We start from the raw sequence: 22,078 nt of genomic DNA, 5'->3' as shown, positions 1-22,078 counted from the left end.
GACGTAACCGCCAGCACAGAGATACGGTTAGTCAGTCAATCCCGCATGAGAGAGAGACGTAACCTACCGCGCATGACAGCAGCAGCTTACGATCGTCGTCTTTTAACTTTATGCCTAGGTTGCCAGCTACCCTATTCTACGAAGAAATAGGTCCGTTATTTTTGAGCAGAAAGACTCTCAAGCTGGTATATTTAAGCAAAACAGAAAACGCTAAATATATAGATGCGTTTGTGTCATCATAACACTACCATACAACGGTAAAAGATAAATCGGAAACTCCCGGAAGGCTACAGGGAGTAACGATTAAATGTCCTTAAAATAATAGACAATAGACCTCTCAGTTGCCATCCGAAGAGGTAACTACAGCAAGCGTATATGACTTGAACCAACCAGTAGTAAAATAACGCAAGGCAAAATATGATGATATATTACAATAAAGTTTGTTCATACTTACCTGGCAGACATATATATAGCTGAATTCGGAAATACAGCTACATACATATTTGACAGGTAAGTTTCATGAACAAAACTTAGAGAATCGAAGCAGACAGCTCAAGCTTCTTATGTTATTGGACATAAGCGTTCACTGGCGTAGTCTACAAGTCTATTTCTTGTACGAGTCTGCGGAGATGAATGAGAGCTCTTCCGAATCTTGTCAATAAGAGCTTATCCGCTTACGCAATATAAAGTTAATGAGATGTTTGTCAATGAGAACTAACCCATTTACGGGACAAAACGATAGTATATTGTCAATGGGGGAAAGTCACTGAATTGACAAAACATAATCCAGGAAGTCGAGCATTTTATTTTTCCGATTCCCGTCTCAAACGAGGAAGGGGCAAGAATCCTGTTAAGAGACTGGGCTTACGGCAGGTAGAACGACAATGTTCAATTCGGCAGCGTAGTCCCGACTAGGAACTAACAAAATCTATCATCTGAAAAGCCCTTTCAGATGGGCTAAAAAGCTTGCAAAATTATCCTGGGAAGAGGAAGAAACTCTCCAACCAGCTTCCTCTCCCGTATCACAACTAATGCCTGCTAAAGCTTAAAATTTATTGGCAGTATGGCAAAGGAAGTCCTGTCTTGCGCTTTCCTGAAGAGCGTCCTTTTGATGAGTGCCTTTGCAAGAATCCTACTGAACGTTGCCGAGAGTCCTGACGTGCAGGACGTCGAGCTTTTACATGACCCGTAGCTGCCTTACCGCAAAGTCTTGACTGCGGTAGAGCAAAAGAGATCTTTCCTTGAGCTTTCCATAACTCCATCCAATCCTGGACTTTACGAAAAGCAATATTAACTGACAGAGACCTCTAGAATTCACGAAACCCGTGGTTTCAAAAACGAAGTTGCCTTTTCACTTTAAGCTTCCTCCGAAGCACTGCTTACTTCACATTCTTTGCAGGCGAGGTAGAAGGGATCACCGAAGGTAGGTAAAAAATCTTTAGGCCCAAATCAGCTTGAAGAGTTAAAAGAAACGTTCAGCAGGCGACACACCTGGCGTGCGCTGGCGCCTGGCGCACGCTCGGCATCCACTGGCTCGCACTCAGCGTCCAAATGGCGCGCGCTTGGCGTTCATCCGCGTGCGCTTAGCGTGCAACCGCGCACGCCTGGCGTCCATCCGAGCGTCAAAAGAAGCGTGCAGAAAAGCGTCACGCTCCTGACAGGCGTCAATGCAAGCGAGAGAAACTGCCTTTAGGGAAGAGCGAGAGACATCTCGGAGAGAAAACCGACTGCACGAAGCAGTCTCAGGTGAAGGGTTGATCGTGTGAGAATACGAGGGGCGAGGGAACGCCTTCTTATTCTCACAGCAACACAGCTAGGACGTCCGCGTTCAAAAGCATCCTGCTACTATGACTTGCTTTCCCTTTTCTCGGTGGAAAGACGTACACGAGTTCAGGCGACGTTCACCTTCTTACTTCTCACTGCAACACATGATGACGAGAGAGAGAGAGAGAGAGAGAGAGAAGAGAGAGAGAAGATAGAGAGAGAGAGAGAGCGAGAGGAGAGAGAGAGAGAGAGAGGAGAGAGAGAGCGTCCTCTTCTTATAAAGCTTCTATTTAGAGGGTGCGAGTCCTTCCGAAAGCTCCAAACCCTGCGCAGGGAGGACGCTTCGGAGGACGAGAAGCAATCATTCAGGATTCGTGCACGTGCACGCACTTTGGCAGCCTGGGAGTATCTTCAGGTCTGCCGAAGGCACGTCAGATCGGTGGGGGTTCCTCGTAACCCTCCTTCGGCTTTCGACATGCTCTCTCCCTGTTCCTGGGAGTCAAGCAGAGGTCCCGGCCTAGAGGCGAAATAAGGCCGTCTTGACGCACCCTCCACTACACAAGGGGCACTGTCACTGCACTTAGCCACTTCACTTTTGCTCTCCAAAGCCAGCACTTTCGATTCTAAGTTACGAATCGATAGAGTATCAGAGAAAGGGCAATACCCTCTACAGAAACTGTTTAGGGCCCCAAAGGCAACATTACAGGGTTAGGAGTAAACAACTACAGAAGTAGCACTCTTCACCACAATGATAGGAGAGCGAGCACCTTCGATTCCAAGATACAGATGGACTCTATAACGTAAAGGGCATTACCTTACGAGACATATTTATAGCCCGTAGGCCATACTACAGGGTTAGGCAAAATAAAGTCTACAGGTAGGTTAGCCTACCCTGACTTTTGTTTACTGTTAATTGCGTACATACGAATCATACGTCTTCCTTACGGAATTAGACAAAGTCTCACACTCCTTACATGACAAATCTCAACAAAGAAGCAAGACCCATAGCCCTCGTGCATATCAAGGTGCAGAAACTACCGAAGCTTTCAGTAGCCACACCCTATCTTAGCAGACAACACCCTCTGAAACTAGCCTAACTAGATTCAGATATACAAAAATGAATCAAATTCAAAACAATTAAAGTAGCGTGTATGCCTAGCCACAAATCCAAGAAATAAATAAACAAAAGACAATTAGGATATTTAGCGGCAATGAAGTTTCCAAAATCCTAAGACGGAGGTACTGAAAACAGGTGTTTCCAGCACCGGCGACAGAAAAATTATGAATAGAAAATGGGAATGGTTCCTGATACCCGCCTCCCAGCGGCAGGAATGGGTACTAACCACCTGGCCGACCACTGTGTGTGCCGAAGTTTTGAAATTCTGTCGGACTTCCGAAAATACAGCTATATATATATCTGACAGGTAAGTTTCATGAACAAATATGCAAGTACGTCACCACAAAATATGCAAGTACGTCACCAATAACACCAATGACGGCGAAAAAGTTGACCACCAAAACCACCAATGTTAGTCAGAAGCCAGCAGAAAACAAATTGGATCTCTCTGCACTTTTGTACATATTGGTCCTGAAAGTGGGCGGGTCCTAACACCTACACTAACGATGGTGGCTCCATCACGAAATTTGCCAGATTTGACTGCTGCGGTAGTGAGCTTTCAGCTGCAGGTAATTACTTGGTAAGTTACGTGTGTAAAATCGTAGAATGTAGAAAAATCCTCAACAACATATCAGAAAAGCTACCAAAATATCAGTACATCATTAAATCCTTGGATAAAGCGATGAAAAACTTGAAAATCATGCAACCAAAAAAATTTTCTCTTAGTTGGGTTCCCCAGTAGAAGGCGACGTGGTTACTACACTAAAAACAAGTAAATTGCTACTGTGAACTTTAAATTTTAGCTGCTGTGCAAGTAGCAAAGTACAGCCGCGTAATTATTTGGTAAGTTATTTATGTGAAAACAATCACTTCCAACAATTTAACTAAATGACATTCTTTTTCTTACACTGTACTTTAAGCAGGAGATTCTTACACTTAAATAAAAGAAAAAGCCACTTACCATTTGGTCCATATTTTTCTTGGCTGTTTTTTACTTGGGACTCCGTGAGGCCCTTACTCATATCTACAGCAAACTGTGCGAGAACATCCTCGCAGGAATATGTATGTGCATCTTCCATCTTGACTAAATCTTTTATCTAAGCCAATCCTCTCACTCAATAACAATCTGAAATTGTAACAAAAATAAAATTAATAAAATTAATTATATAAAGTTCTCGTTTATTAAATTTAGTGTAATCAAGTTATCATTCAAACATACATGTAATGTACTTTCCCATTACACATATCAATGTTATTGATCTACATTGAAAACTAAATTATAAATTCTTCAATTCTTGGAGCAAAAGTTACATTCTTCAAAGTTAATTTCATTTTTCCTAGATACCCACGCAAGTATTTTATATAGAAATATTCTTGGCAAAAGCTGGTTTTGTCACTAAAGCTCATTAAAATTGTTGTTAAACAGTGCATGTCTGAGGGAAGATGGATACCTTTCCTTTTTCCTTTATCTACAGGGACAAATTTGGAGATGATCTTGAGGTGAGCTTATAATAATGATGATGATAATAATAATAGAAAAAAAAAACTTTGGGTGCCCTAAAGGGCAAATATTACCAAGTTAAATTCCAACAGTGCTACAACTACTGAATGTCTAGGTTGAAGGATTAAGGGCTTTTCAAGAAAATCTAAAAGTTATAGATAACTCAGAGCGCTTGCCTGCTTGAGGATGGTGCTGACAATAAAACTCCCCTCACTATTATGACATAAAATATCTGGAGTTGGTAAAAGTTTAAAGGGTGTGGAATAGCAATTTCTCATAGAATGGATTTGTCTAATCAAGGGAATACCATTCCTCTGGAAAGTGCAAGCAGTGGAGCATTATTATTATTGTATTATCATTATTATCACCATAAGATGAACCTTATTCATAATATGGAAAAAGCCCATAGGGACAATTGATTTGAAATTCAGGCCTCCAAAGAATATACTTTTACTTTATAATTAAAATGATATTGTTATGTTACAATAAAGTTTCATACATACTTACCTGGCAGGATATATACATAGCTAAGACTCCTTCGTCCCCGACAGAAATTCAAATTTCGCGCCACTCGCTACAGGTAGGTCAGGTGATCTACCGGCCTGCCCTGGGCGGCAGGACTAGGAACCATCCCCGTTTTCTATCATATTTTCTCTCTTTCCACCTGTCTCCTGCGGGGAGGCTGGGTGGGCCTTTAATTGTATATATCTGCCAGGTAAGTATGTATGAAACTTTATTGTAAACATAAACAATATCATTTTCATACAATCAACTTACCTGTCAGATATATACATAGCTGATTGGCACCTTTCGGTGGAGGGTAAGAGACAGCTACTATATGGAATAGACAGGTAAACAACATATGTTGTAGGTATAAATAAAACCTTGGTTCCTACCTGATAGGTGGTAGGACTTCGTGGGTGTTTGCCCAGTAGTCTGCATCACCTCAAGAAACTTTAGCGAGATATATGATCTATGGCCAAGAGTTCTTGTGGGTCTGCCGATGGGGTCTTATCCGCTTACTCGGCAGAGCCTGAAAGGACTTTGTCAATGGGTGCTGATCCACTTATATGACAATACACCTTATGAAGGAACACACAACCAATCCCGACCACCTGATCCTAACCATATGTTAGAACTAAGGATTGTTCCGAGTTATCCCCGAACTCGTCACAACAACCGTAACTCAAAACCACTACGCACACATACATAATTTCTAAAAAAAAATTATACTCATCTAATTAGATATGACAAGATTCTCTTACTGAACAACATAGACGGCCGCCCGTGCTAAACCAAGTCCTCCATTGTTCGAAGAGATTCCAGACCATATCTAAAAAGAAGTAAAGTATATACTTTTAAGGATTGGTGTCGGCTCCCGTACCCAGAATCGTATCCGCCGATACGAACGGACCTAGAGAAAAACACTTCTCATATGTCACACGAACGTCTTTCAAGTAATGAGATGCAAATACTGAGTTGCATCTCCAAAATGTCGTATCTATGATGTTTTTAAGCGACATATTCTTATGAAACGAGAGAGACGTCGCTACTGCTCTCACTTCATGAGCTTTAACTTTCAAGTCGTAACTGTTCGTCAGAACAGACCTTCATGCGCTCTGTAATGACGTTCCTCACAAAGAATGCCAGCGCATTCTTGGACATCAGTCTTGTGGGGTCTTTTACCGCGCACCAAAGACCTTGTCTAGAGCCTCCCATCTGATGCTTTCTCTGAATGTAAAACTTTAGAGCTCTTACAGGGCATAGAGATCTTTCTGCTTCTCTTCCTACGAGACTCGATATGCCTTTGACTTCAAATGACTTAGGCCAGGGATTCGAGGGATTCTCATTCTTAGCTAAAAACAGTGTCTTAAACGAGCAAATAGCCGAGTCTCCCTTGAAACCTACTTTATCTTGCAGAGCATGTAATTCACTAACTCTCTTTGCCGTAGCTAAAGATAATAGGAATAGGCATTTTCTGGTGATGTCTCGAAACGAAGCCAGATGAGGAGGTTCGAATCTTTCAGTTCGGAGGGACCGGTTCCTTCGACTTTGAAGTCTCAAATGACCTTATGAGATCGTGGAGATCTTTATTATCTGCCAGATCTAATCCTCTATTCCTGAAGACAGCCGAGAGCATACTTCTGTATCCCTTTATTGTGGATACAGCTAGATGAGATTGCTCTCTCAGGAATAGAAGGAAATCAGCAATTTCCGCTATAGAGGTAGTGGAGGAGGACAACTTCTTAGATCTACACCACCTTCTAAAAACCTCCCACTTCGATTGATATACTTCGTAGTGGAGGTTCTGCGTGCTCTCGCGATCGCGCTTGCAACTCCGCGAGAAAACCCTCTCGCTCTGACGAGTCTTTCGATAGTCGAAAGGCAGTCAGAGCGAGAGCGGGGAGGTTTTGATGGTACCTCTTGAAGTGTGGTTGTCTGAGAAGATCCGTCCTTCTTGGTAGGGATCTTGGAAAGTCTACGATCCACTCTACCACCTCCGTGAACCAATCTTGGCCGGCCAAAAGGGGGCTATCAATGTCTCCTCGTCTCCTTTGACGCCACAAACTTTTTATTACTAATCCCAGGATTTTGAATGGAGGAAAAGCATATACGTCTACTCGAGACCAATCTAGCAGGAAGGGCGTCTACCATAAGAGCTCTTGGATCTTCCACGACCGAGCAAAAGACTGCCTCCAGCCTTTTTGAAATTGAATGTGGCGAAGAGATCCCCACTGAGGTGGGTCCCCCACAGCGACCAGAGATCTTGACACACCTTCCTCGTGTAGGGTCCACTCTGTATGAAGGACCTGGTTCCTCCTGCTGAGTCTGGTCCGCCCTCACATTCTTTACTCCCTGCACGAACCTTGTCAGAAGGGAGATGTTCCTGTGAGACGTCCAAAGCGAAAGGTCTCTCGTCAGTTCGTAAAGGAACGAGGAGTGAGTCCCTCCCTGTTTTCGAATGTAGGCAAGTGGCAGGTGGTGTTGTCCACGTTTACTTGCACTACTTGTTCGACACCAGAGGTTCTAGACTCTTCAAAGCCAGATGCACGGCGAAGAGCTCTTTGCAGTTTATGTGCCAAGTCACCTGCGCTGGTTCCCAGGTGCCTGACACCTCCTTCGGCAGCCTAATATGTTGCTCCCCAACCTTTCTCAGACGCGTCTGAGTACAACACTAGGTCTGGGTTCTGTGTCCTTAGAGAGATCCCTTTGTTCTCTTCCAGAGGGAGCAACCACCATTCCAGGTGCGATCCTATCTCCACTGGAATGGGAAAGACGTCCGAAAGTTGTCCAGTTTTCCAACTCCATGACTTCTTGAGGAAGAATTGAAGCGGACGTAAATGAAGTCTTCCTAGCGGGAAGAACTGTTCGAGCAAGGAAAGGGTCCCTAGAAGGCTCAACCATTCCCCCGCCGACGTATGTTCCTTCCTTAAGAAGAGAGAGACTATCCGCAAACCTTTTGCAATTCTCTCTTGCGAAGGAAATACTCGAAAACCCCGAGAATCCATCCGAATCCCCAGATAGACTAAGTCCTGTCTGGGGGTCAGCTGCGACTTCTCGAGGTTCACGAGCAATCCCAACGCTTGATCAGATCTAAAGTTAACTTCAGGTCCTCCAAGCACTGTCTCTCTGATCTGGCCCTGATGAGCCAGTCGTCCAGATACAGAGAGATATTTACTCCTTTGAGGTGAAGAAACCTCGCCACATTCTTCATCAGGTTCTTGTGAAGACCTGAGGAGCTGTGGACAGGCCGAAACACAAGGCTCTGAACTGAAAGATCCTTCCCCCCGTCATGAAACGGAGGTACTTCTTCGATGAAGGGTGGATCGGGACGTGAAAGTAGGCGTCCTGGAGATCTAGAGAACACCATCCAATCTCCTTGTCGTAATGACGCCAGGACTGAAGCAGAAGTCTCCATGGAGAACTTTTCCTTCCGAACAAATTTGTTCAGAGAGCCGACGTCCAGTACTGGTCTCCAGCCTCCCGAGGCTTTCGCAACCAGAAAAAGGCGATTGTAAAAACCCCGGGGAGTTTTGATCTAGTACTAGTTCTTTATCGTCTCTTGTCCCACATTTGTTCCACCATCGATCGAAGAGTATCCCTCAACACAGGATCCTTGTACTTGGCTGTTAGTTCCCTTGGTATTGACGTTAGGGGAGGAGTGTTCAGGAAAGGGATACGATATCCCTTCCTTATTATAGCCAACGATGACGCGTCTGTGTTTATAAGTGTCCAGGCCTCCACAAATCCCAGGAGCCTGGCACCTACTGGTGCTTGGAGGAGAGAAGCTTCTATTTTTTCCCTTTTAAAGGGACGAAAGGCAGACCTACCTCTCTTCTCCGGAGCCTTCCTTCTTGCGGGAGGTCTGGAGGTCGGACCACCTCGAAAGGGCTGAACCGATGTACTCGGTCCTTTCTTGTCAGCTGTAGAAGCAGGCTTCTTCTTCCTTGCTGACTGCGTCAGAAGATCCTGAGTCGCCTTCTCAGTTAATGAATGAGCAATGTCCTTCACCAACTGAGAAGGGAACAAAAAGTCAGACAAAGGCGAATACAGCAGCGCTGCCCTCTGAGCGTGGGAGACTGCCTTAAAAGCGTTAAAAAGGCACCATATACCGTGCTCTTCTTTAGAAGACCTGCTCCAAACAACGAGGAGATTTCAAAAGAGCCATCCTGTACCGCTTTGTCTATACAAGACAATATGCCACAAAAGGGCTTGTCCGGTTCGATTCCTTCCGAATCATGGGCTTTCTTGGACATCACCCCAAGGGACCAATCTAAGAAGTTGAAAAACTTCAATACATGAAAGAGTCCCTTGAGGAGATGGTCCAGTTCAGAAATGCCCCACGTAATCCGTGCCGAGTTGAGACCTTGTCGACGTGAAGCGTCAACTAAGGTCGAAAAGTCTGCTTCTGACGTAGACGGGAGAGCAATACCCATATTCTCTCCCGTCTGATACCAAATGCCTCTTTTACCAGCTAGTCTCGCTGGAGGCATGCAGAAGACCGTTCTTACTAAGTCCTTCTTAGATTTCATCCACGAGTCTAAGGATTGTAGATGCCCCTCTTCATTGAAATGGTGGGCTTCATTTGAGAAAAAGACGAAGACTTCTTCGTCTTAGCACTCGAAAACAGAGAGCGCGGAGAAGGAGGAGCGGCAGGAGTCAATTCGTCTCCATACTCCTCTAGAAGCAAGGCAGTCAAAACTTTATAGTTCGACAGTCCTTCTCTTCCTTGATATTCTTCATCCGAGTTTCCTTCCAAACTCGGGATCTAAATGAGTCTCCGCTCCCACCTCTGTACGTTCCTCCTCTGGAGGAGACAAACTCCTAATAGGAGAGGGGCTAAGGGAATGATATTCTTTTCCTCTTCCCCGCTTTAATAGCCTTGGAAGGCGCCAAAGCTCAGGCTTCTCCCGATAATAGAAGACGCTTCCCGCTTGGATGACGCTTCTCGTCCTCCAAGCGTCCTGGCTGACGTCTCCCGCTTACTTGGCTGCTGACGTCCGGATGACGCTCGCGCCTGGAAGACGCTCCGCTCTCAAAAGGCGTCCTACTTGGCGCCAAAATATTGGTTGGAGCTTCACGTCTACCAACAGCTTTCAAAGACGCTTCATGTCTAAAAGACGTCTCACGTCTCTCTGGCGTTACGTAACTTTCGTAAACAACCGATCTCGCTCTCGAACCCAGAAGCTTCTGTAATATGTTTAGAAGCTTCACGTCTGCATGACGCTTCTCGCTTAGCAGGGGAGAGAGGACGAGACTTCTTGATTGGAAGCGCAACGTCCTTCCTACGAGGCGCTAAAACTCCCACTAGAGAGGCCAGTTGCTCTTGAACTGCCATAATAATTCTCCTTGAAGCTTCTCCCACGTCAACTGCATGACGCCTTTCGTCATCAATCGGGGGAGAAGTAGGAAAGGGGATACTTCTGCGTACTCGTCGGGTGACGCTGACGCCACCTTCGCCTTCTTAATAGAAGAGGGAGCGTCATCTGAGAAACGCTCTGGGCTCGAATCAATTTCGGGTTCTTTCATATGACGCTTCAGAGGCCTCGATAAATTCGACTCCTTCCACCCTCGTTTAGGTGAGGGAGAGGGAGAGGATGAGAAACACTCACGAAGGACGCTTTTTCTAGAGCGCCCTTGAGCAGCCTGCCACGAAACAGAGCTAGCTGAAGGGACGTCTGACCGTTGGGGATTCCCCACGACCTCCCTAAAGGCTTTCGACTTTCCTTCTCCTCTGGGCATGGGAGCTTGGAAGAGGTCTAGGCCTGGGAGCGTCGCAGGGTCGATCAAACGCCCCCTCCACAACACTGGGGGAACTCACTTCACTGTAATGCTCACTTTCACTAGCCTTACCTTGGAAGTCCGCCATTTTGGACTTCATGTCTCGAATCGTAGCTTTCAGATCGGCGATTTCCGAGGCCGATTCCGAAAAAAAAAGAACACTTTGTGAATGAGAAACATAGGGAGAATCTAAATCAGTAGGATTAGAATTATCAGTAAAAGGCTCAATAGGCCTTGAACTCACACCTTTCAGACGTCTAACCCTATCCCTCTCTAACTTCTTCAAATAAGAAGTTAAAGTCTTCCACTCTTCTGCATTTAATCCCTCGCATTCATTACACGTATTATTAGCATAACACTGAAACCCCCTACATTTACGGCATACAGTGTGAGGATCAACCGAAGCTTTCGGTATCCTCACCCTGCAGCCTACATTCACACACATTCTCACACTCACATTTGAATCAGACATACTGAGAAAAATCCAAAAAGCAATTCCAAAAAACCAAAAATCAGTCCACAGTAGCGAATGCCAAAAACACGATCCAGATACGTCACCAAAAAGCCGAGAAACGATGATCAAAGGATGAAATAAGAATCTAAGTCAGGAGGTAATAGCAACAATGTTGATACCACCGGCGACAGAGAAAATATGATAGAAAACGGGGATGGTTCCTAGTCCTGCCGCCCAGGGCAGGCCGGTAGATCACCTGACCTACCTGTAGCGAGTGGCGCGAAATTTGAATTTCTGTCGGGGACGACGGAGTCTTAGGTATGTATATATCTGACAGGTAAGTTGATTGTATGAAAATAAGGTTTTGTATATACTTATCCTGTAATTATAAAGCTATTAGTTTCCACACATGGCAGCCTAATTCAAATTTTGCAGGTAGCGCTTCCATTGCTGAGCAGATATACAGTGCCGACACCCACAGGCAAGACTAAGAATGACTTACATAACCACTTCATTCTGTTTTAGGCATAGTCCATCAGAGCTTGTCCGACACCACATTCCTCTTGCCTGGAATGTACAATCTGGCTGACAGCTCTATATGCACCTACAATGTCCCCTGATGAAGCTCAAGAGAAGCAGGCCCCCCCCCCCCCCCTTACTTCTGACATATGCCACTACTGTGCTATTGTCAATACACCGAGTGTCGCATCACACGATCCCAAAAATCTTGGAGGGCCAGGAAGGCTATCTTGAGTCCCACACTCCTGCAGTCAGCAACTTCTCCAAGTGTGTGCCCCATCCCTTGGTCAATGCGTCTGAGAACAGAAGCATGTCCAGAGGGGGAGTGCGAAGATCCACTCCTATTAAGAGGTTCCTGTTGTCTAGCCACCGGTCCAAGTCATCTCTCACCTCCTGTGAGAGGGGGACGAGAGTGGACTGAAGGTCACGGGACTGTGACCAGTACTCCCTCAGTCTTCACTGGAGAGACCGTAGGTGAAGACACCCATGAGGGACCAGCTTCTCTAAAGATGATAGGAACAGTTGCGCTGCCTCTCTGAACCTGCTGATATGAGTCTGTGGGGAAGGCTCTTGCTGCTACCATATCTATCAGCACGCCCAGATACTGTCATCGGCTTGGGTTCGAGATCGGACTTCTCAAGATTTATCACAATCCCTAGGTCATGATAAAACTCGTGGAATTGATCTTTGTCCTGTAGCAACTCTCACTCGTAGGATCAGCCAATCATCGAGATACCTCAAGAGGTATAACGTGCAAATGTGTCCAAGCTGAGACCAGGTGCTTCAGTGATCCTTCTAGGTAGGATATGAGATGGACCGGGTGGTTGGTAAGAGGTGGCAGACTCGAAGGGAAGTAAATATCCCTCCCGAAGGACATCTACTACCCAGATCTCTCCTCCATAACACTGCCATGTAGCCCAATGGCTCAATAGGCAACCCCCACCAATGGCAGCAGCTGGAGGGAATGCCGCCCTTAGCGTCTCCCCTTCTTTTCCTTACCCCACTTTCCCAAAGGCAAGGAGGACTGAAAAGAGCGTGATGGCGCTCCTTTCGAAGAGGAAGAAGGCTGGGCTGTTTCTCAAAACCCCTTAGTAGAGGAGGGCTTCTTCAGGTCCAAGGAGGAGCTAGTCAGACTCGAAAGTCTGGCCGCAGCAGTGCGCAAAGGCCCAGAAGTCTTCACCACTGCATAGTGGACAAGGCGGTCCTTATCAACATCGTGTCGCTTGTCCACTGCAGCATCTACCTGCTCCCTGTTGAGGAGAGGCAGAGCCCAGCAAAGATTCATTTCGTAGGGCTAGTACAGACTCAGGACTGAGAGACCTGGTCACTCGAGAGAGAACCGCGTCTCTTCTCTTAAGGGCCAAGTTTGCCCACAGGTTTGCCACCTGGTATGCCAGGTAGGTAATAGCCCTACCTCCAGATTGGCACAGTCTCCCGAAGGCTGAGTCTTCTCCCAGGACGATAACTCCAGAAGCAGCAGCAACCTTAAACACTGTGAAAGACCACAGGTCTAGCCAGGAGACTGCCTGAAGAGCTGCCAAGCCGGCAGCTTCCAATGTCTTTCCTTCCTGCTGAGAGATAACTCTCTCACCAGTCAGGTTCTGCAGCAACAGACCCAGACCAAGACAAACACGGTCTGGATCAACGTTTGGTCAGCAGAGGTCTCTCCAAGGGCATGTAGAAACGCCTCTGGCGAGGTAGAGGAGGGGGGGGGGGACAGTTTATCTGAATGGTTGGACCTAAGTGAATTCTCTTGTCCAGAGACAAGATTGTTCACCTGGCTTACTACACCATCAACCAAAGCTGACCAAGGATTTGAGACAAGAGGGGCAATCACCTGAAGAGGAAGCAGTGGTCGCTTCCCCAAGATCACTGTGCTGACAAATCAGTGGTCCAATCTCAGCAAAGGTCCTCTGCATCTCAGGGGTGTCCGAGTCTGGGCAAGGGGCCATCCAGCCCTTCAAGAGGCTGATCCTCTTGATCTACTATTCCCTGAGGGAGAACCTCACCCTGGATCCTTCCTCAACAATGTGGGCCTATGTCTGGTGGAGTCATAAAACCCCACCAGGAAAGTAGGCCCCAGATGCCGAATCCTGCAGAAAGCACTCTGCAGGATTCCTTCTATTCACCTCACCTCTACCGATGAAGCCCGAGGGAGTAGAAGGAATATGAGATGATCGCATGCTCTCATTTCTTCTCACAGCAGTGCAGTCAGAAGAAATGAGCTGCATCCTGTTACCAACCTATGGTGATAGCAGAGGCATGGGTCTAGGAGAGCGTGATCACCTAGGCGAAATGCTTTCCCAAGGAGAATGCAGAGGTTCTTGGCGAGCTGTAGCAGCGACACTGCTGGCAGCATTGTGGCTACCAGACTGGTGAGAATATGCATCGTCCTTACGATGCATCCCAATCCTCTTCGAGGTCAAAACCTTGTGAAGGACAGTGACATCAGCCCCGCCACTTGATGAAGATCCAGCCTTGGCTTTTGCAGATGGGTCCAAGCCATGGCTTGGTCCCTTCTCTCGCCCATGCGCCACTGTCATGATGGGGAGAGGACTCTCCATCAATGACTGTGGATGTATGACCCCCCTTGAGGGGCTGTACATTCGAAGAAGCTCACAAGCGAGTCTCCGACATGGACCCTGTTCCATGAGCAGTGCCCTTGGAACCTGGGGCAGGAGAACACACCTTGATTCAAACTCCTAGGGCTCCCGAGATGCTAAAGGAGCAAGTGAGCCAGCATGAGAGCCAATTGCTTTCTCCCTGGGGGAAGGAAGCAGACACTTAGAAGTCTCATGGCGAGACTTTTTAGGGGAAGGAGAATTTACCTTCCTCTTCTTGAGCCGGGAAGCCTTTGAAGAGGAAGGTGAGGAGGCAGACAATGACGACGACACCTTTCTAGACCTCTTCTTCGTCAGCTTCCGCATGAAGGACATCAGGGGGCCCTAAGGGTCGGCACAAGACTAAGCAAGTAAAGGAGCAGGCGTAGGTAAAACAGCAGGAACAGCAGGTGGGGTCACCTCTGCCACATGTACGGGCAGAGGTCCCACTCTGAACCCAGGAGGGGGTAGCACTGCAGATACAGGAGCTGGCCCATGTGCCCTAGTCCCCATCACTACAGTAGGGGACACATTGGTCGGATGGTGCGACCAAACCAGGCTGAGTCACTGAAGCACTAGTGGTGGTGACTACAGACTGGGTTACACCAATGCTGGCACTGGTACTATTCAAGTGTGCCAGTAAAGCCTGTCCAGAAGGTGGCCCCACCAGGCCCAGCAAAGCCCATGCCTGATCCAGACCTGACACCTCTCCTACAGTAGAAGTAGTTGGGTTAATGAGGTTCCCCCTCACTCCTTCGGAGAAAGGAGAGTCCCCAAGAGGAGTGGGTCCCTGGTCCATAGCCTCCCCCTCTCCTTCCTCCCCAGACTCGTCAGGAGAGGAAGCAGAAGCAGAGGCTTCCACCAAAGGGGAAGCAGCAAGCACCGGACAATTGCCTGGAGTGAGGTAGGAAGACAAAAGCGTCATCTCACTCTGCAGAACAATCATCTTATATCCACAAGATGGTACAGGGCATGAGGATCATCATCAAGGGCAGTGAGAATTTTACCGCACTTCTTACCCTGCACCCCTGGGCACCGCCTACTGGGGGCAGGATTCTTTAGGGATTGAGATTCTTGGATTTGCATTATATATCCACAAACACACAGAACACAACATACACATATATCACAGGAAAAACAAGGAAAAACCCCACCGAGATTGAAAAGAAATCAGCTGATACCAGCAGGCAGAGAGCGGTGATGAACACTTCTATCCACATTGACGGCCGAAAGCAAATTGGAATGTTTACGTTCGCAGAGACTCCCTATGACCGGAGTGATAATTTACTACTGAACCGTCTTGTTTTAAGATTTCACCGGCCGTGTCCAGGATTCTCCTTAAGTAATTACTATTGTAAAGGACCGAGGGTTTGTATTTTTTGTAGGAACAATTACTTTTAAGGTAATTAATAATTGACAACTTGCACGCAGCCTAAGCTTATATACAAAATCTTAAGTAATTATAAAAATATCATTTTTGTATATGAGACTTAGCCAGTACGGTAATTATATAACTGATTCCAAATTGAAAGGTAGCCAGTAATTATATACAGTGGAACCTCAACATACGAAAGTCCCGACTTGCGAAAAATTCAAGTTACGAAAGCAAATACGAAGATTTTTTTGCCTCTGCATACGAAAATAATTCAGGTTACGAAAGGGTGTTACTGTTAAGTCCTGAGATTTACCCGGACCACCGAGAACTATTTTAAAACTCACACACCACCAACTGAGTAGACTCGCCACCATCCTCCCGCTCTCCCATTGGTTCCTGATGCTAGTCACCGCCATAAGATCCTGCTCTCCTATTGGTCAGCATCATGCCTCTATGTAAAGGTGTTCCTTGACCATTTTTTGCGGCAGCGTTATTGTAACGCTGGAATTCGTTCGTTCACATATACGTATTTCATTTGTTAACATAAATTCCTGTTAGTGATTTCGCTTTCGTTGTACTGTGTTACTTTATTGTGAGCTTAATTATTTACGTTATTAGCCATGGGTCCCAAGAATGTTGCTGAAGTTCATGGAAAGAAGAGGATGCTTTCTACGGAGAATGAAGATGGAGATAATCAAGAAGTGTTAATGTTTTCTGCCATTTGTTAATTGAGTTTTGTAAAGTTTAGTATTAATGTTTTCTGTCATTTTTTAATGTGTTTTGTAAAGTCAAGTGTTCATGTTTTCTGCCCTTTTTCCTCCTCCTCTGTCGCCACTTTCGGAGATCACCTCACTCGAAAGGTAAGGTTCCACATTTTACTACATACGTATGTACGTACAGTATTTCTTGTACCATGTACACTAATAACTTTAATTACAGGTATGTAGTAGTACATACTAGTAGTACTATACATGTAGTTCAAGTTAGGTATTGAATGGTCCAAAATTGTTGTATTTCACTGTTTATTGGTCAATTTAGCTTTATTATAAAATTTACTGGTGTGTTTTTGTAGGGCTTGGAACGAATTAGGCAATTTACAAAAAAATCAGGTTACGAAGGCCGCTTCGGAACGGATTAATTTCGTATCCTGAGGTACTACTGTAACTGATTCCACACTGAAAGGAGGTGGGATGATGGACATATTCTACTCCAAAGCATTAAGTCATGTAATGAATTTCAAATAGAAAAGTTGCTTGCATTGAAAAAACAACACTTGTTCTTATCAGTTAAGAGAGCTTATGTAGATGAATACTGCCTCTTCCTACAACCTGTTTGTTCGCGGGAATGCAAGTGAGAGTCGAGTACAGCTGACTGCGCCAAAGGTTGGCATTCAGGTGTATGTACTATTTTAAAACAATGTGAACTTCCAAAATATATATCACCAAACGTTTTCATGTTAGTCTCAAAGCAAATTCAACTCTAATATAAAGGAAAATTTACGAATACAGGCAGTCCCCATATTACGACAGAGGTTCCGTTCTTGAGACGCATTGTAACCCAAAAATCGTCGTAAGCCGGAACATCACTAAAAATCCCATGAAAACCTTACTTTTAATGCTTTGGGTGCATTCAAAACTATGTAAACTGCATTCATATTGCATTTTGAATAAAAAAAACCTTCAAATATTGATTATTTTGCATTTTTGGTGTCATTTCTTCTGCCAGATAACTGTTGTTGGCGTCGTAACCCTGGAAATAATTTCTGATGAATATAATTGAAAAGCGCCTTAACCTCGGAACGTTGTAAGCCGAACCCGTCGTAACCCAGGGACTACCTGTACCTGATTACTGAAGAGAAATCATTATAAAAATTATCAAGAATGAAAGTAACTGCAATCAGTAACCGATTAGGTGCCCCGCTAATTGATTGAAGTGGCCTGTGCTCCAGTCTAAATGACTCGAGTGGTCGCCTGTGCTCCCAGTGTGCCAAGCAAGCTCAAGGCTATTGGGTAAGATGTGAAAAGTTCACAACTGCATGACTCCAAGAACTGCCTCTATAAGCCTTCTCTCCCAAAACCCCCTTAGCCAAACATTACTATCATTCTCTCCTTAATACTTTCAACCAACACACTTTCAGTCTCTGCAAAGGAAAGTGGTGTTTTGCAAGCATGGTAAACAAAACATGTATTGGTCAAATGCAACTGTAATGTAACTCTAATAGCCTATGGCTGGTAAAAAAAAAAAAAATCCCAAAAGCCAAGTATAACGTTAAGGAATTATGCAACCTTCACAAATTACTTTTAAAGGTAATTATAAACCGGTGACTTGCACATAGCCTAATCCTCGTAAGTAACTTGTAAATGCAAAGGTTCTAAGATACAAGAACGAAATAACATTCAAGAATTATTTTAAGGTAATTATTTACCAGTGTCAGGCTAACATCAATGGCCAGTAAGCAAAATCTACACACAAGAACTTGGCCTAAAGGAATGATGTAAAATCATGATTACTTAAGGCAATTATTAACAATCGACTTGCAGATAGAATAAGCCCAGTAAGTACAGTGGTCCCCCGTATTCTCGGGGGATGCGTACTAGAACCGCCCCCCCTGTAAATAGTTAAAACCCGCAAACAGTTGGAACCCCTATAAAAATGCTTAATACCTCCTATTTTGTTAGTTAAAACTCAAGAAAACCCACTAAAAATTTTATACCAGGTTTTTTTTATTAGTTTTATCACAAAAAGTGCATTTTATGATGAAATAGATAAAAAAACCAGGAATGATATTTCTCATAGAAAAATACCACAAATAGGCAAATTTTCTTTGAATAATGCAGGGAAATGTTCCCGAGAGAAATCCGCGAATGTGTGAGTTCGCCAATACGGGGGGTCCACTGTAATACACATATGCAAAAGTATTAGGCCTAATTGAATAGTTACATTTAAGGACAATTATCAGAGAAAATAAATATCCGGCTTAGTGATAATCTGAATTAAACAAACAAAGGACAAAACATATATGCAAAAGTATTAGGCTTAACTGAATGGTGTTACATTCAAGAACTATTCCCATAGAATACAAATATCTGGCTTAATGATAATCTGAATTAAACAAACAAAAGAAAAGACTCATCCTGCTTCCAACATCTTGCTAGAAGGCTATGAATGCGTTCCGGTGGTTGTGTAACACTAACAAAATCCAGTGATTTATGAAAAATAAGAACAGGCTGCTTTAAGCACTTGATGTTTGGTCAAGTGCAGCAGAAAACAGAATGAAGTGCTTAGCTAAATAGTTCCTAGTATTGCGGTTAGGGGACAGAACTGTATACCTGCACTGAGCAATCGAAGCGCTATCCGCGAAATTTGAATTGGGCTGCTGTCCATGGAAACTAATAGCTATATAATAATAGGGTAAGTCTCAAGTACAACATTTGAATTTAGGGCGCCGTACATGGAAAACTATAGCTATGTAAGTAGTGAGCAAGACACACAAAATTTCATTTTTATCATTTGTTTGACATATGGCGCCTCGTGGTATTAAATTAGCTTTTGCAATAATGTTAGAATGTATTTTATTCTGAATTAAGTTTGGTACGAACCAATTACTGGTGCCCTAAAGGTCACCAACCATAACTGATTTACATAAAAAGCTTGACCATTACAGTATTATTCTTACTGTATTACACACACTACACTATGATCAAATTGAATCCATCAATTAAACGTTAAACTGTTCCAAATTTATTTTAGGTATTATCTTACTTTTTTCTTAGACTAAGCTCTCAAATCTCCCCAATATCTATAATATGAAAATCATACTAAAATCTAACACAAACTTAGTCTTTTTTGTTTTATCATTTATTCACAGAGGACTGATACTAAAAACAGTGCTGTTTGGCTTGGTTGTGGTATTACATAAAAATTTACCTCCTTTGTTTTGCAAAAGTTAGAAAGAACTGTACAGTTATTTATTCACCACCTTTCTTTCTGTTATACCAGACATTTTAAAAACCCCACTGTGATTTCTTTTTCAGTACTCATACATAGAAGATGCACAGTTAGTCTATTGGAGATTTTGCACAAATACTAAAGATTTTTTCTCTGACCTCATATTTGAATCATAGATATTCAAGTGTTTTTGCACACATTAAGTAAAGGGTAAAACTAGGAAGGAGCTCTGCACAAAGAAAATGTTAATTAAATTTTTATTACAATGAAAAGTGTATATGATCCAGTAGACAAGATAAACTGAGAAATAACAAAATAGCTAATGTGAGAAATTTACAGACTTTTGTTTCTGCTTTTATGCTAATCCCACAGAGCTTTTCTGTGTAAAACATAAAGACAGTAAATTTCTCACATGATTTAGGTGGATTTTTCAAGTTATCTCACCTATACTGTACCAATACACCCTTTTCTATAGTCAACAAATAAGCTCTATTTATAATGCACTTTGTTTGTTTATTAGGTAGGCTACAGACATGAACCGTGTATTTGCCCGACTAGCTAGCTCCTCATCTTCCTGTTTAGAATTTCAGACCATTCTTGCTACGTGTTCCAACAAACAAACCACCCCCCCCCCAAAAAGATGCCTGACTCCTACAAATGACCCTCCTAAGGCAATTTGTTTTGCCTATGCCTACAGTATATGGGACTAGGGGTTGGGAAACAGGCAAAACCTAACACAAAATGCAAGTTGGGTATTTCTACAGAAGCAATCCGCGGTGGCCTAGACTATGGCAATTGACGTTTTCCTATGTTATTTTACTTACTGAACAAGAATTTTAAGTAATATTTACTCAGACGACTGTAATTAACCGCCAGGGGCCAGTACTAAACACGACGAAATACATTGGACGCCCCCATCCCTAGTGGATGTTGTATCCGCGGTTATGTTCCTTGCAGTTAGTGCAGAACTATTCTTTAGAATTACCCTGCAAGAAACATAACCGCGGATACGACATCCACTAAGGATTGGGGCATCCAATGTATTTCGCCGTGTTTAGTACTGGCCCTGGGGGTTAATTACAGTCGTCCGAATAAATATTACTCAAAATTCTTGATCAGTAGGTAAAACTGCATAGAAAAACCGCAACTGCCAAAGTCTGGGCCGCTGCGGATAGGTACCCTAGATCTACTGCAAGTTGCACTAACAATAAACCTAAAGGTCAAAAGGTGAAAATACAGAGGAAGAAAAAAACCAACATGGATCACGTATTTTTCCAGAGATAATGAAGTAAGCCTATCGTTCATTTACCCTTAGGGCTACATCTAACAAGTAGGTAACTAGTAATTGGCTATGCAACAGAATAGGTAATAGGTACTAGGCTATAGGTACCCTAGGCTAAATTACTCCTAAATTCCTCACGTCCCATACTTTCTGCCATAAAAATATTTTTAAATCTCTAGATTTTGTTCCGGAGGCTTTTGACCTTCAGGCAATAGGCTAATAGCCTAGTACCTATAATTTAACTTGGACTAGTCAGGGGTAGGTAGTGCCCCTACGGTCACCGTACGGGGTACCTAATTCTAAGCAATGCCGCAGCCATTACGGATTAGGGGGTCAAATGTACTTCGCCGTGTTTAGTACTAGCCTCTGGGGGTTAATTGTAGTCGACCCTCATAAATTAACGGCAAATTTTAAATACCTAAGCTACCCAAATACTAGGTAGTAGGTAGTATAGGAAAATGTACTAATTTCCAAAGACCTACCCAACGCGGAGTTATTACCTAAATCCTCATCGTGCAGAATATAATAACACAATTTGAAACAGAAAAAGCAATGGCGCGTGGGTAAATAGGGCAAAGGAAGCCGCCACATCGCTGAATTTACCTTCCTCCACACCCAGCTGGCTGATGCTCACACCACTAGACTCATCCGGAACAATTCACCCTTTTTACTGTCAATTCTAAACACCTTAAACTTCCCCCACGACACTGAACAACGCCGCTGATTAATACTGTACCATTACAAACGATCCAGACACCGCCCGACTTACAAAAATCTAAATGGAGGTCACTTTTCCATAAGTTATTCCGACGTACGTACACTTATCACAGAAACAACAAGTGAGCCCCAGCATGGGTACTGTACTGCTGCCGTCCGAGCGCCAGCGGTTCGGTTCGCAGCAGCTGCTTCGGTCGTTCCGAACTCTGAACAAACCGAAGCCTCGAGAGGCGAGGCCCGCCGGATTCAATCGAGGTTTTTTTTCGATTCGGTTAACGTGTCGCTCTCCTGCGTGGGCCAAGTGTGCCGCTGCGAGACAACCTTCGACGACGCTTGTGCACTGGCGACCATCGAATGATCTCGAACGCCACGAAGCTGCGTTATGACGACATCGCGAACGGGTTTCGATTCGAACGAATCGATCACTCACTCAGGCGCGTGGGTCGAACCGTCGGTCGGTGTGACATACGATGAATTTAAAGGGCCACTGTAATAAGAACACATCACCCCATCCCGGTA

The 22,078-nt window shown here is 44.3% G+C and overlaps 1 protein-coding gene across 3 annotated transcripts in view; it reads right to left on the bottom strand.

The window, feature by feature from the left end:
- LOC135212079 (calcium-transporting ATPase sarcoplasmic/endoplasmic reticulum type-like) overlaps window positions 1-21,806 on the bottom strand; it is a 71,318-nt gene extending 49,512 nt beyond the window's left edge. The window contains exons 1-2 of one of the 3 annotated variants that reach the window (XM_064245437.1): window positions 21,446-21,806; window positions 3,843-4,007 (exon numbers count right to left, since the gene is read on the bottom strand). In XM_064245437.1, coding sequence (XP_064101507.1) covers window positions 3,843-3,960 — 118 coding nt within the window. In that variant the 5' untranslated portion in view covers window positions 3,961-4,007; window positions 21,446-21,806. The remainder of the gene's footprint in view (window positions 1-3,842; window positions 4,008-21,445) is intronic. The other 2 variants (XM_064245436.1, XM_064245438.1) reach the window with 2 other exon arrangements.
- Window positions 21,807-22,078: the final 272 nt, after the last annotated feature.

Source organism: Macrobrachium nipponense, chromosome 40 (genome assembly GCF_015104395.2).
Source record: "Macrobrachium nipponense isolate FS-2020 chromosome 40, ASM1510439v2, whole genome shotgun sequence".
NCBI lineage: Eukaryota > Metazoa > Arthropoda > Malacostraca > Decapoda > Palaemonidae > Macrobrachium > Macrobrachium nipponense.
Note: the sequence above shows the minus strand (reverse complement) of the source record. Positions and strands in the feature narration are given on the sequence as shown.